Genomic DNA, 15,680 nt, shown 5'->3' on the forward strand with positions numbered 1-15,680 from the left:
AAATAATGCTAAAATTGAAAATAGAATATAAAATGAAAACAGTAAAATCTTTTGCTTACCATTTGGGCATATCAGTAAAAATATTTCAATGGAAGCTAACCAAGTGAATGGAAAAGCAAAATTATTGATCCATTGTAAAACCTCTCACAGGTGTCTCGGGGGAATAATAGTTGTTTATCTTTTGCTATGGTAAGATTATTAGAACTGTGAAGTCAAAGGCCAATTCCCTAATCGGATGGCATTTTGAGAGCTATTTTATTTAGAGATCCTATGCAGTTTAGAACCAAAGCTGAAATAAGTTTCCCTCTTCTGGGGTAACAAGATGGCATTCTGCTAAATGCTAGAATTTTATCATTTGAAGGGGGGGGTGGGGGGCGGGAAGTAAAAAAGCAGCCAGCAAAACCTAAGAATATAAAAGCATTTGAGATCTCAGAAGGAGTTTAAATCAATGCACTGCCACAGTTACAGCACAGATGAAAGAGCCTGCTGTCTCAATTGCCAGGAAACTACTTAGAAACTCACTTTTTTTTTTTTTTTGGTAGTCCGTTACATTACCACTAAATGCAATATACGGGGACATCACTGCTTTGATGTTGTACAGCTACAACAAATGGAAACTAATATGGTAGAACAGTCAAGTTATGTGATTTGCATCTGTGTATACAAATATATACCCATCAATCTTCTTACTTCTAGACTGTGTATCACTGCCACCCATCTGCCTCCTTACTGTTAGTTCTGTTTCCATAAAAATGACAATTATTTTACACCTATATTTTGAAGGGAGAAACATTTATTTCAGAGGGGTGGAAAAATCAAAATTTTCTCCCAACTATTACTATTGTCTCCTACTACAAATTTATTGTTGGCAAAGTGTTTCAGTAGAGCTTTGAGACAATTCCAAATAGGAGCATGACTGCTGCCAGACATTGGAGCATTCTTGTTCTCACAGCTCTAGTCACACCAAGGATACTTACAGTTCTTGCAAAGCAACACATTATTAAACAGGCTAGATTCTCTGACCTGTTCCAGCTTTTTGCAGGGAGCTAGTTGTATATGAGGTTATAGACACACTACTTCTTCTTAGTTGAAAGTAGTATAGGGAAGAACTGATACAAACATGTCTAGTTCTTCATCTCCTCCGCCGCCTCTGCTGAAATCCCTGCTATTGATGGAATAGAAATGATGCAGGTGGGGACTGGAGTCCATTTTTGGCACAGTCTTATCCACCATCACCTGTCCAGCTGGAATTTCACCGTATAATAATAAGTTAGTGTAAAAACTGAAGGTCACAGGGTAAGAGAGAGTGGACAGAGTAATGACTGAGGAGGAGTGCATTGCTTCCTCTTTCTACTGTTAGAGAAAGTCGTTTCTCCTTTGCAACATCCCCCAGTAGGTAAATGCAAGGATTACACTGAACAGGAATTACTTTAGTGGGTGATCTGACTGGAAATGCCTCAGCCACTTCAACCAGGTTCTGCACAGATGGCACAGGTCTTCCACACAGTCCCACAGGGTATGCCAAAGTTTGGACAGGAATCAATCCATTTTTGTAGAGAGCGAAACAAAAATAAAATGCTGTATCAGGATATTTTCCCCATTGCTCCTAGAAACATAGATGGACAAAACCTAAAAGGTCTTACACAGACCTTACACAGAGATCTCAGTGAACAGTACAGGGGGGTTGCCTCAGTAAAGACTTCAGAAATTGGCATCTCTGTTGTGTAATGATTCTGCTAAAAGCAAAGGTATTTACAGTGGTTTATAGCTGATGTGGTAGTACCTGTCACCAATAATGAACTTTTTCTTCAAAATATGTGAATTAAAAGTTTCAGATCGACGTGAATGATTAATAACAATCATGTAACCTGTAAAATTCTTTTTGTGCCATAATAATCTCCTGACATTTTTTTCCAGTTCCTCAAGTAAGATTTTTAATGGGTCTAAATCCTTTGACAAAGTTAGACTCAGTATTTATCTTTATTTAGTAATAGAGCAGACAGGTCATTTCTTATGCAAGACATCAGCAGGAACCTTTGCATGCCTATGCCATCATTGCATTTTGCAGAACAGTTTTACTTAGAGCCTTAGCCTGTGATTCATTTCACATCCCCATTCCCCAATGAGATCATTTGGTGTGTGTGATTTACCAGCAGCAAAACAGGCATTGTGTCTTTTAGTACCTCAGACATGTCTGTATAGATTAGAATTGTAACCTACAGTTGCAACTTAAACTGGACAGTTTCAGATTTCAGAATACCGAGGGCACGATATAATTGATCATACATAGCATCTTGGCTTGCTTGTCTATTTTGGGACATGAGGGGCAGTCATTGGCGTCTGGATCTGGGGGAAAGCAGAGGAGGTCAGATGTTAAAAATTGAATTGTAGCAGTTCTACTGCCAAGACAGAGCCAGGCAATGCAGTAAAACCAAGTTCATGCGATATTATCTCCCTGTATATTAGTGCAGTATTAATACTCTGCATTACCTTTCTAAGCAGGAAAAAAGTCAGCATCTTTTTCTTCTAGCTCTGATCCAAAGCTGGAGACAAACACAAGCAAGACAGCAGGACAGCATTTGTCAGCAGGGCAGCTAACAGCTTCATTGTGATCTGGACCTCACTCTGTCCTACAGGGCCCGTCTCTCATGTTCCAAAGAAGAAAAAGCTACTTTCTACCTAAATGTTTCAGGTGAAAGCCTGGGTCGGTGAACAGTCATAAAACAGATTCACTTGGATTACGTAGGCTCAAGGGATATCAAACAGGTGCCATCTCTGCTATGCAAAGTTCCAGCACTACTCCTGCCAGAACCTGGGCTGGTAAAATACATGAGCAACTCATCCACAGTGACTTTGTTTCTTATACTTGTCTGTAATGTCCACAGGATACGGACGGATGGTCTGGTACAGTATGACCATGTATATGTTCTCCGTTGTGAAGTTACATCTTTGTTCAGGCTTTTACTTCAGGTTCTAAAGGGAAGCCCATTTTGCTGTGTTTAGTTGGTAATAACGTGATGCTGAGGAGGGGAGCTGACCAGGCAGGGCTGGTTGCAGTTCAGTTTTGTGCTGCTAGTCTGGTTGGTGTGCAAGGCATGGTCAACAGCTGTTAGAGCAGCACCCTGCTCACCTTTATCTCCTGTTGAGGTGGTTTAATAAGACACTAAATGAGAGGTGGTAGCAAACAAAAGGTAGTTCCATTTTAAGTATGGCTGTTGCTGGACTGCTTTTCCTACTCTTCACACCTGTAAAATAAGATACCAGCAGAAGAGGGGACTTGGCAATTAGCTTTGCAAGGGAGGGGAAGCATGCCTGTTCCCAGTGCAAGCAGCGGGAGCGAAGCAGGGGCATTAATGATGTGTGCAGATGGGTTGGTTCAGTTCTCTGGCGATTTTTCTGGATGCGTGAGTTTGAATCTCACCTGGTCTATTACCCTTCCACTTCTTCTGTGCTGAAAAGAGGCCATGGTGTCATTTGAACTGGTGATTCAGAGGCAGCCAGGTATGATGCTAAAAACCTCTCTCTGTGGTGTAGAAATTGTCATGGCTGATGGGTTAGGGTGACCTTTTATTTTGATTTTGTTCACCACCTTTTAAAATGCAGCAAAGGCTTCTGCATTGATTCAGGCAAGATACTGTAAACATAAAACACAATCTCACCGTCTTAATTTGTGCAACACAAGAAATTTCAAAGCTCCGAATGTTTTTGAATTTGCCAAATTCATGGCAAAACTATTTCTGTTGGTTTTGTATGTTAATGTTTGCATCTTTCTTGTTCTAGGAAAGGCCCATAAACATAAGCACTTGCTTTTATCACAGTGAAATCAGTGAAAGGCATGTCTTTGGTTAATTATCTGCACCACTGGGCACCATAGTCATAAGGCTCCTACAGAAGAGGAGGATCATCTGAAACCACTTGCTAATTCTGTTTCTAAGTCTTTCCATTTCAGTTAACATTTTTCTTTAGTGCAGAGATCTACATTTTTCTTAAAAAATTAAATTTTGCCTTTGGTTCTGGAACCTACCTGGCTTTCCAAGGAAGGCGAACAGCACACTGCATATACACTCACAAGGATCAAATGTTAGCTCTTAGTGTGATATCATCTTTGCACATTTTTATATTACTGCAGTTCATAACACTGTACCACAAGATGGAAAACAGTAGAAGCCTCTTTATTTATAAGGTTATTACAGGTATCCTCCAGTGTATCTCATGTGTATACATCCTGTCAAAATATTTCAGGATTTTGACAACAGTGCCTGAACTTGTTTCAAGTGACATGACATGGCTTTTAACTGTATTTTTTTTACAGTTTTAGTATTTTTAAGAATAGCTAATAAAAGTGTTACCCATGCACTAAAAAACAGGGAATCCGTTGGTGAATAAAAAGGTTTAAATAAGCATCAGTTGGGTTTTGCAGTTAAATAACCTGTACAGGAAATCATTATGATGTGCTCTATAATTGCTGTGAAAAAAAAATCTTGAATTCTATGGAATGCGTAACAGACCTAATTAATGCCCACACTGTTTCTCCAGAGAAACAGATTTTGTGTAATGTAAATGTGCTGCATAGAAAATGTTCTTGTGCTTATTTTATAGTTTGCCCTTATTTTTTCCTTGTACAGCTGTAGTGTACGGTGTTTTACAATGTGATGTGTACCTGTCTTCAGAATTGCTAGTTGCATTACCATTTCTGAAATGTGGAAAACAATTCTGTATTTCCTGTATTTTTTAAGTGTTGATGTCAATTATGATCCAAGGTGGGTTTTGCTGTCCAAGGAGTGTGGATGTGTTTGTGCATGTGCACACATTCACTTTCTAAAATAGGTGTCTGTTTCATTGTTGCGTTCATTATGTGTGTATGTAGGTGTAGGTATTATCAGGAGCATTCTTTTAAGCTTTTAGAATAAAAGCTGAATTAGAGGCTGAAAACAACGACACATCTGGAATTTCAAAGCATTTCCAGGGACTGACAATTAATGGTACTCAACCAACCCTGCACCTCATCACTGATGGATGATTAGAGTTTAGCTAATGCAAAGGTGTTCAGAGAAGAGTCAGGGATATTTTTATTCATTTGCAGTTTGGTGGGAGTTTTCGGTAGGTTTAAATCTGAGCTGATATCCACAAAGTGGTCCAGACGAATCTGTGTAAATGGACAGACTGTTCTCTGCTGTCAGCATTTTTGTGTCTACATGTTAAGCTCTGCAGGTCAGGGATCATTGCTTTGTATGTTTATAAAGCTATATTGCTATCTGTGTTTCTAAAGTATCCAAAATAAAGTGACCTGGCCTAGCAGTACCACTGAATGGCATGTGGTGGTTAGCAGAAGGGAACTGTTCTGTTCTGTGCCTGGCCATGCTCACCCATACTAACAGGTCAGCTTAATGGGTGCTGTTCACTGGGACACTTCTGTTAGAGCCACATTCTTCTCAGGGGTATCCAGTGAAACGACAAGAGGCAACAGGCACAAACTGCAACACAGAAAATTCCATTTAAATATAAGAAAAAGCTGCAGGGGAGATGGAACACTGGGCCAGGTTACCCACAGTGGTTGTGTAGTCTCTGTCTGTGGGGATATTCGAACCCCAGCTGGATATGATCTTGTGTAGTCTCCTCTAGTTGACCCTTCTCTGAGCTGGGAGGCTGGACAAGACAATCTCTAGAAATGCCTCGCGACCTCAGCAAGTCTGTGGTTTGCTCTGGGACCTGAACAGATATATCTGTACTTCCTGAGCACAGCGGTCTGGGGAATACCACTGTCTGTCTGTAGGCAAAAGTCTGAGCATAGCTGGTGGTTTGCCACTGTGCTTGGCATGCTCAGCACCAGTTCCCTGGAAGGCACGCTTAGGGCTGAACTTGCAGGCTTACTTCTAAACAGCCTTTGGGTCTGGTCTAAGGACTGCCATTAGGAAACCTAGGCACAACTAGTGTTACTGAGTCCTTTTTCTCCTGGACTGCAGTGGTGGTATCATGACATAGGATTAAGCAATCAATTAATATCCTGAATTCTTGTAGTTCTTTCTCAGTCAAGTTGCAGGAAGGGTCATCTGATAATCAGTAAATCCAAAGAGCTTGCTAATTCAGTACGCTCCTCTGCCTGGATGTTGCTGATAACTGACTTACATTTCATAGGTGTGTAGTGCAATCCAGAATCAAGATTTCACTGTTATTGATGACTACTGCACCGGACTGCGAGCTCTTCTTTACCTGAAAAGCATTGAGGAACTTGAAGACTGGAATGGACAGAGTCCTGCAACCATGCGCCATCAGAAAGGAAAGCCAGTAACTCGAATCGCTGAACTGATGGGAAAGGTATGTCATTTCGTTGCCATTCCTGTATAATGACACTATGTCTTGGCTTTGAATGCAATTCCATAATCATTGTATGCAGTTTCTGCCACTTTCCTTGGCTAACCACTGTTACTGTCACCATTAGTCACCAAGTCTTTTTCTCTCGGAGTATTAACAAATATCCAAAGGCAGCTTAAGAAGACAAACTTGAAATGACTTGATATGGGGTAGCATTTTTACTGTAAATATGATCTCTCCACTTGATTCATAACATCATGTCTTTTAAAAAAAGTGTGGGATGTAAAATTGCAAATGCATTGGAACAAGTTCTGGAACTGTTTGTTTTAATGAAACTCAACTCAGTTCAGATTGATACTTTTTAGTGAAACTCAACTCAATTCAAATTGATACTAATATTGTGCCAGACATTCCTGGGTGTTCTAGCCAGGGTGCAAAATTCAGGAGACATGGAAGCCCCCCAGCACTGGACGTGACGAGCTGAGACAGCTTGTCACAAACCAGCATTGACTTGGAAAAGCTGTATCAGTTAGGAGTGGCCCTTCGGTCATGGTAGCTGAGCATGTCATGGTCTTTCGTGTGTGCTAACTCCCAAACCTTCTGCAAGGCAGGGAAGTTCCAGGTGAGGAACAGTGACACCAAATAATTTTAATAGATTCTTCAAGATTATTTAAACTTAGAAAGTCTGTGATGGAATAGGAATGTAAACTATGGTCTCTGTGAAATTCTAACCTCTAGACTCTTTTCTCTCTGCTCTAGTAGTTCCCTGCTGCAAAAGCATATCTGGAGATTTTTGCCAGATGCAATGGGATGCAGCCACCCCAGTACTGCTCTAGCCCTCCACCAGGGCACTGGCTGATCCATGCTGAGAAGCAGGGAGGTGTAACTGGCTTTCTGCTGATGCCCTGCTGCCTACTGCTCTAAGCAAAATACCTGCACAGCAGGGAGGCTGAGCTTTTGTTTCTGGTTACTAGAGATCACTTTGAAGACTGATTTCAGTTACACATCATCCCTATTGATTATCCTTCCAAAAATCTGATATAACACTGTTGAAAATGTTGTAAAAAGTAAAGAATTACAAAAGAATAGGATTTGGAGTGTCAAACACCTCCAAATCTCTGCTTATCGTTGCTGATGACTGGAGTTGGATTTAGCAGGAGATTAGAGACTCCTATATTGTTGTTGTTCTCTGTGGAGCTCTGAAAATTATAACATTACCTTCCAGAAGAGAAGACAATCCTGTTCCTAAAGCTCTGGATAATACACCGCTTAAAAATAAAACAAGATATAAGCAGTTTCATTTTCATCTACTTAGGTTAAGCAGTTAAACCAGGCTGAAAGGGTTGTATCTAAACGTCCTTCCTTTAACACCTGTAGAAACATGCACAGCATTTCCAACTCAGGTAACAGAGGTTTGTTGCAATTCATCTTTAAAGCTGTATTCAGTGTTCTTTTTATTACCTTTGTATTTTACTAAACAGACAACCATTGTCAAAGATGTTTCTCCTGTCCTTTAGAATAAGAAAAAAAAAATTCCTAGTCTTTTCCACTTGTCACTACATCAATAATTAACTTAAAAAAGGTAGCATGGAAAGATGCTTTAAGGAAGCATTTAATAATTCAAAGGAATCTTAACTTGAAACAGGTCACATGAAAAAGAATGAAAAACAAAGCCCTATGTAATCTTGTCTGGCTGGCTCTGTTAGACATTTAAAAGGAACAAGGCATACAGAATATAACTGATTGTGTATTTAATTGCCCTTAGCACTGAATTATATCATTGGATCATTGCTACTAAATAATAACGTAAAGTTAACCAGGCTGCATCATTGATAATGTGTGCTATATATAGTGATGTATTTTAGGCATAAGCTGAGGATGGCTATTTGTCCAGGAATGAACATCCAAGAGAAAAGGAATAAAAATAATGCAACACGGGTAAAAGGAAATACCATGATAAATGATCCTACTAGGGGCAATCAAATACAAAGGCTTGATATCATTAATATTTATAATATCGTAATTAGCAAGGCTTTGCCTAAGCAGTGTTATTAGTGTAACTAATTATGTTATCATAAACTAAGTTTGCAGTATTATAGGAATCAGTATTCTTACTTTCATAAATTATCATCAATATTGGATTTCATGTACTTGTGCCTAGTAAATTAGTTAAGTACTGTAGTTCATGTAGATTCAAACACAAATATCTGACTTGCTTGGCAGAAAATCCTAAACACACACTTCTGATTCTCTTCCTAAAATAAATTCACTAAAAAACACGTCCTTACTCTATTTGGAAAACAGAAGATAGCCTGTTGATGTGATGTATGTTCCTACACATTACTTCTGTTGATGAGAACATATACAAGTTATACATGGAGTGAAATGTGACAGCCAAAATCCTGCATTTATATATATATTTTGCATTATGCATAAATATGCATATATGTATATAAATATGCATAAATAAAAAATTATAAGGACCTGTTCAAGTTTGTCTTATTGTGAGATGAAATACAGTTTCTTCAGTAAGACCCCATAAGAAGCTAAACAGCTAATACTGATGAACTTTTGCATTAAAAAAAAAAAAAGTGAAGATGCTAATTTTGATATAATTTTTATGCAGTAAATGTAAAGATGTAAAGGAATCATCCTCCATTTTCTTACAAAATTCCTATTAGTTTTCATACAGAACCATGGGGATAAGAAGTTCAGGCAATGACAATTTAATGAGAAGAAACTGAGGGAGAAGAATTATTTTCAACAGCATCAAGAACCACTTGCTTTCCGATTGTATACAAACTCATTGAGCTTCTCCAAGTTTTTAATACATTAAAGTGTTAGGACTGGTCGTATTCTCAGCTAAGTATGTTCTTAGTATCTATTTCGATTCACAGTGCAATACTGAATGTTAAGGTCCATATTTTTATATAGCAGTGAATTATTCTTTTGATAATTCATTTTCTGTCCCGGTTTCAGCATCAAACGGGTGCTGAGTGCAGCATGTTGCCACAGGAGAGTGACACAGTGGAGTTTTGTCATGAAATATTGTAGTATTTGATGACCAGAGTGAACTAAAAGATAAATACTTTTTTGTAAATGATACACCTGACATCAAACTGAAGCTGTCTTGCCATGCAGTCACCAGATAAATGACAAACTGAACAGTTATCACTGTTAGTTGTTAACATTTATCACAATAATTTCCTTCCTAAACAGAAAGAATACTAAAAATGCTGTGCTAAATAGTGTAATACAATAAGCAATTCAATAGCAAATGTATCTGCTTTGGGCTGAAAAAGATAATCATGTTGATTAGTACCTGTTCATGCTTCTCCATTAATGAAACTAATACTTTCATCTGATAATTTATAGCCCTTAACATATGAAAAGCATCGTAGCACTGGAAAATATTTTGGAAAGTTGAGTACTGTTTATAAGTTTTTCATGGTTTCAGAATGTATTTTTTGGTATGTAGATCCTAAATTTATCACCTTTGAGCCAGGTAGTATTTTCTGATAGTCTTTTCAGGAGCAGAAGCTTCTTCCCTTTTGCTAACACGGCTGGAGCCAGTACTTGCCATTGTCCAAGACGCGATCCGTAGTACTGCACTGCCTGTAACAACAGTGAGTTTCCTGCTTAGAATGGCAGCCTCAGCCGTGACTTCCAGTCACTGTGTGATAGTGTTTTCCCTAGCTGCACCAATTTTATTCATTCCTTCCTGTGGTTGTAGCCTTATCCATAACTGCTCCAAAGACAGTCCTAACATAGATACAGAGTCAGACTCACAAAGGTGGACAAAGCCAGTCTTCTGGCCTGCCTTCCTCATTGCTTTTCTGATGGCTTATTTAGTTGGGTTTTTTTTCTGTGAGAGGACCTGACGTTTGAAGCCTTGACACAGATGACTGTCATTAATATCACCTCTGAATCACCTTTCCATTAAATGCATGGAATAAAACTTAGCTTGTCTCAGCTGTAATCTCAGTTTGCAAATCTTGACACTGAGATGAGAGAATGGCAAGGTAATGATGACACCACACTGCTTCTCACTGACGCCCTTGAGGAAGAACTTTTGTAAAAGCTCACTTACCTCAGCATGAATTTAGGACTGAGATCAAGTGCATGATGCAGTCAGGCAGACAGTTAAGATGTAGAGCATGCTCTTACAACCCAAAGTTATTAGGGTGACTGCATAAGAGAGAGGAAGAGCACAGGTAGTATCTTTACAATCCAAAATTAACAGAATTGTGTCTTAAAATAATGTGCCTGAGTTTCTCAGGAAGATGCATGACCAGGAGGGATAAAGATAACTGTTCTCACCAGGTATGTGGAGAAGGTACAGTATCCTCCAGAGGTACAATTTGATCTCCTGTGTGTAGTCATTGTCTCACCTTGCCTGTTCATTACAGGACTCTCTTATTAGTTGCTCACTGATCTTACTCCAGAGAGGTGAAGTGATTATGTCCCAGAAATGCACTGGTGTCAGCTGATGGTCACAGAAGTGGTATAGTGTTTTTCTGTATAAACTTCCACCTAATGTCAGCTATAAAAATCATACTTAATGCAGTGGCCTCTATACATGCCAGGTAATTAAACTTTAAAAATTGGCAGTCTATTAATTTGGTAGGTGTGAGTTTATAAGAAGAGATAAATATATATGGATTTTTCATACCATGCTTTCAGCACCAGAAATTTTGCAAAAACTGGTTTGTTTGATCATGTCTAAAGTTTTAAAAAATTAATAAGAAGAAAAAGTCATAATTTAAGAATTTTGATTCCAGAAACATCCAAAACCCAAAACAAACTGATTTTCATAGTGGATCCTCCTCAGCTGTTAAGGTTGTGCTGTATTGAAAATGTTAAAACCATATCTAGTAAAAATGCATTTATAGAAGGTGATTTTCTCCAGCAGACAGATGAGAATGATCCTGAACGTGCACAGTGTATGAACTTCAGTGAAAATTCTCATTACCTTAAATTTAGCAAGCTGCTGATTTTGTTCTCTGGATACACGAACTTCCCATTAAGACTAAAATATGCACTTCCTTCAAGGATCTATGGGTACTAGAAGCTGAGTCCTCTAAATGGTACAAACCTGTTAAATTCTAACTTGATTGCAGTCAAATCTGAATAGCTTTTCACATGTCAGAGAAAAAAAATTTTGCTATACCATCGAGATCTCATACAAAATATTAAATTAGCTCTTCTATTAAATAAATACATTGTGAACTCCCAGTCATGCAAGAAACCACTGCAATGCATGCACCAAGTTTTGGCTGCCTTCATGTTCTTCAAGACCTCTGACTGCTTTCACAGAGCAGAGGTGTTCACCCTTAGTTTTTCAAAGTGCTCCTTGTTGTTTGGGAAGGCAAGTTTGTCCAGTACGGTAAAGAACTGTGCCCGTGTTTCAAGCACTGCATAAAGACAGAACAAATAGTATTTGTGGCTGTGGCCAGAAATACAGAGACCGTCTCATTATATGGTGATACAGAGAATGCAATAAAAAATTAATATTGATGAAGAAAACTTTTTTCCCATATTGCCATCACTGGTTCTGAAGAAGAGTCAGACAGGGGAAAAAAAGCATTTTAGGCTATTTGATCCTTTTTCCCATTAGCTAAGGCTTGCATCTGAATTATAGCTCTCAGCCAGGCAAAGCTTCTTAAGTGTAAGCCAATATTGATCAAGAAACCTCTTGGTTTAGGATATTATGGGAACTATGCATCAGCACACTCAGGGACTGTTGCCGCATATGCTTGTTGGGTTGACCAAAAATAAGGCTCTGCCAAAATATATCTGAACCAGCATTTGCGGGGAGATGAGGAAGTAAGTCCTTTCCTCCTGCTTCCCCCTCTGTCTTTCACCTCCTCCCCTGACACGATGCAAGGTCTCCACAGGCATGGCTCCAGGTGGGAGCCTGATGGTCCCTCTGTGGAGCATCGCCAGTAGTGTTTCGGGGAGCACCTGCAGAGCAGATCTCTGCACCCCACCGTGTAAGTCACGCTTACCAGACTTGCTGCCGTTGGCGAACCTCCCAGCATTTGCAAGCCGAAAGCAATTATGAGCCTGACCAATCTGTAGGAAAAAGGACCTCTCTAACATATTTTTTTTCCCCCTTACTGGTCTATTATGGAAGTTTATGTTGTGATTATCTACAGTGCTGTTTCTCATGGAGACTGCAGGTTGTTACATAAAATGTATCTTCCCTAACGGTGAAGCCAATTGCAGTAGAAATGGATAAAACAAAAGGAACTAAGATTATTAAAGTGGATTTAAAGTAGTTTAATCTTTGTGGGTTTTATATGTACTGTATGCTAAATTTGCTTCAAGCACTGAGTTTAGAGTTTCATATTCACAGCCAGTAAATGTGGCTATTAAGAAACAATGTATTCATGTTAACTCCTTGGCTGTGGTGGTTTTAGTGCGTTCACTGCTGGCAATGGACATCAAGCCAGGAAAATCCAACTCCTGATGCAAAAGGATTTTAAAAAAAAATCTAGGCACTGCCAAAAATACATAATTCTTTTTTTGTACTCTGCAGTTTGTTTTACTTAGGGAAACGGCCTGGTCATACCCTGCAGCATGCATTCATTACAGTGATCTTTGACTGGCAGATGCAGAGTAATAAGATGCATATTTTAGTGCTTATTATAATACCCTGTCCAAAAACAACTTGACAAATTTGTGATTTCGACAGTATCTCATTTTGCTGGCTGCAGTGCTCTGTGATTGCCTGGTCCACGTGGCTTCCAGATTATGCATACCACCAATACTGCTCATTAAAATGGCCACAGTTCACCAGTTTCGGTAGCTTGGAACGAACTTGGAATGAATTATTATACAACAAAGAGGCTGCTGTCATGCAGAACAAAAGACAAGCAAAAGAGAGCTTTGGCTTAATGAGGCTAAGTGAGTGTCTCCCCTGCATCACCAGCTACTTGACGGCCTTTGAGCATGGAATTTTTTCTCCACAGGCCAAAACCTTTGGTCTATTATTTTGTGTTTATGCACCTTGAGGCTAATATACATTTTAATATGCTGCACATGGAGAAAAAAATCAGCCATTAGATTAGAACATGTGCACTCCCTGTTAAGTTAATGACAGCCGAACATAGAGATAAATTTAGGTTTTCATATTTAATTATAGCACAGCGCAGTACGTTTAGCAAGGATAAATTGCGCTATTATTATGCTTCATTTTTTTTGACATCTTTTCATATTAACCATGCGCACTTACCCCCACTTCCTCCCCAGTGTCACACATAATGTCTCTGTGCATCATCCTTCTCTAACACCATTAATTTTTTATTCTGTACAGTTGTATATGTATTGTTGTATTTGTTACTTAGGGTTAGCTTGCTAGTTGGATAAAACCATTCAAAACAGCCCTTGTGTTAGGTGATCCACATAAGCGATAAGGACAGAAACGACATAAAAAGAACTGGCCTGCATGGCCAGACATGGCTTCTCACATCTGCTCCCAGAGCAAGGGTTCCCAGCCCTTCTCCCCCAAATGCTTTCAGCACAGTGCGCACTGTCTGCAACTGCAGAGTGGTAACCCCTTTCTCAAGCAGCTGAATTGGAAATGCTCGAGAAATAATGCATGGACAGTTATATGTGTTCTACAGAATTTTGTATTTGTATAATATTAATGTGAGAAATGGCGGTGATAATATAAAATGTCTCTGTTCTGAAGAATTTAGCATTGTGTTATTGTATAGGAACTAAAACAGAGCTAATGTTGCGAAGTGTGGTGAGTGCTGTTTGTTGGGGCTTTGTATGTGCGTTGCCTCTGTTTGTTGGAGCTGTTGCTGCAAGGATAGCATCAGGAATTAGGCCAGACCTTAGCCTTATAGAAGACAATATGAAATGAAACATAGAGGCAAGCTGGAACACAATTCAGCCTTTGCGTGTCCTTAACAAGTTTTAATGGGAATATCTGACAATTTCTGTGCTGCCGTGGATTTGATGGTGATTTGGGCTATTTGTTACTACCTGAGAGAGCTTTTAGATTTGCTTTCAGCTCTGGGCTGAGCTATTCAGGTAGCTGTGGTTTGTGAAAAATATGTTTGCATGCTTCACAAAATTAAGGGAATACTGCTATTTTCCAAAGTGGATTAGAGCAGGTAATAACTCATAGGAAGAAGATTTTCCTCCTCCCGCTGTGTGTATAAGCAAGTAGAAGATATTATGCTACAGGCTTATTCCTAGATTATTCCTTATTGGATAGTTGTTTCGTGACAAAAGACACTGTGGCTTGATGACCAGAGGGTCATGACAGGAATAATAATCACCGTATGAAAGGGTGTCTGGATCTTGGTGATAAAGCATTCCTCATTGCAATCAGTCAGCACTTGCTGGTGCAAGAATTTTCCTCAATGGCAGAGATCAGCTTTTTCATATTCATTGAGAGCAAATCAGTCTCTCTCCCTCTCCCTCTCCCCCGTCTTTCTCCAACCTTCAGTTCTGTACCGGCTTTTACTGGCAAAGAGATTTTTCTTTGTCAGATGAAACTCACAGTGTTTGGGGATGTTCAGGACACTGCAGTATTTACGGGATTGGTATTAGTTCCAGAACCTTATTCTTTGTGTCCTCACTGAGTAAAGCCCTGGTCAGTAGTGATTGATAGCTAATTGTCTACAGTTCAAGGACCAGCAAATGTGTTGGCAATTAATTTATGTGTGCAAAACTCTTCTCCCTGATTTTGTAAGTGCAGATTTTGATGCAAATTGCATCTGTGAAAGCAAGGTTGTGCCTTTCAAAATGTAAGCTATAATTACTAGTCTGAGAACCTGATGATATGAAATTCCTCCTCTAGAATCTACCCCTAGTGAGAGAAGTCATTTATTAACAATATTGTGTATTTCTAAGCAGTACTTCTAGCCATCTTTTTATTCATTTAGCACTGGTAAAATGCTTGATATTATACAAGATGCAGTCTTACAAAGTTGCAGGCTATATCCTACAGACATCCAGATGGCTTGGAAACATCTATGCAGTCAGAAATGGCTCCTCTGTATCTACAGGTAGCTATTATTAGTAAAACCTACTTTTATTTATGTGTTCCCATTTGGCTTATGGTACTAGTCACAGACATACTTACTGATGTGCATGTAAAGACTTGGGGTTTTAGCTTCTGAAAGAATCATTGTCCCTTTAAACTTCTTATCTAAGCAAGCTGTTTACTTAGATAGCAAGGTGCTCTGTGGGCCATAGTGCCCCATGCAAGGACAGTGGGAAGCAAAGTCCATGGTATTGGTCATAGACAGCAGGCTAAGTATTCATTTTCAGCCTGTTTTCCAAGAATTGTGTTATTCTTGTGCTCATTTTGAGAGGAATTTTGGCTACAACATCTCTTAATTCTCTTA

The 15,680-nt window shown here is 39.1% G+C and overlaps 1 protein-coding gene across 1 annotated transcript in view; it reads left to right on the forward strand.

The window, feature by feature from the left end:
- Nucleotides 1-15,680, forward strand: part of DPYD (dihydropyrimidine dehydrogenase) — a 367,955-nt gene that overhangs the window by 308,940 nt on the left and 43,335 nt on the right. The window contains exon 20 of the mRNA XM_055815469.1: nucleotides 6,136-6,315. Coding sequence (XP_055671444.1) covers nucleotides 6,136-6,315 — 180 coding nt within the window. The remainder of the gene's footprint in view (nucleotides 1-6,135; nucleotides 6,316-15,680) is intronic.

The sequence above is a fragment of the Falco peregrinus genome, chromosome 10 (assembly GCF_023634155.1).
Source record: "Falco peregrinus isolate bFalPer1 chromosome 10, bFalPer1.pri, whole genome shotgun sequence".
NCBI classification, from domain to species: Eukaryota; Metazoa; Chordata; class Aves; order Falconiformes; family Falconidae; genus Falco; species Falco peregrinus.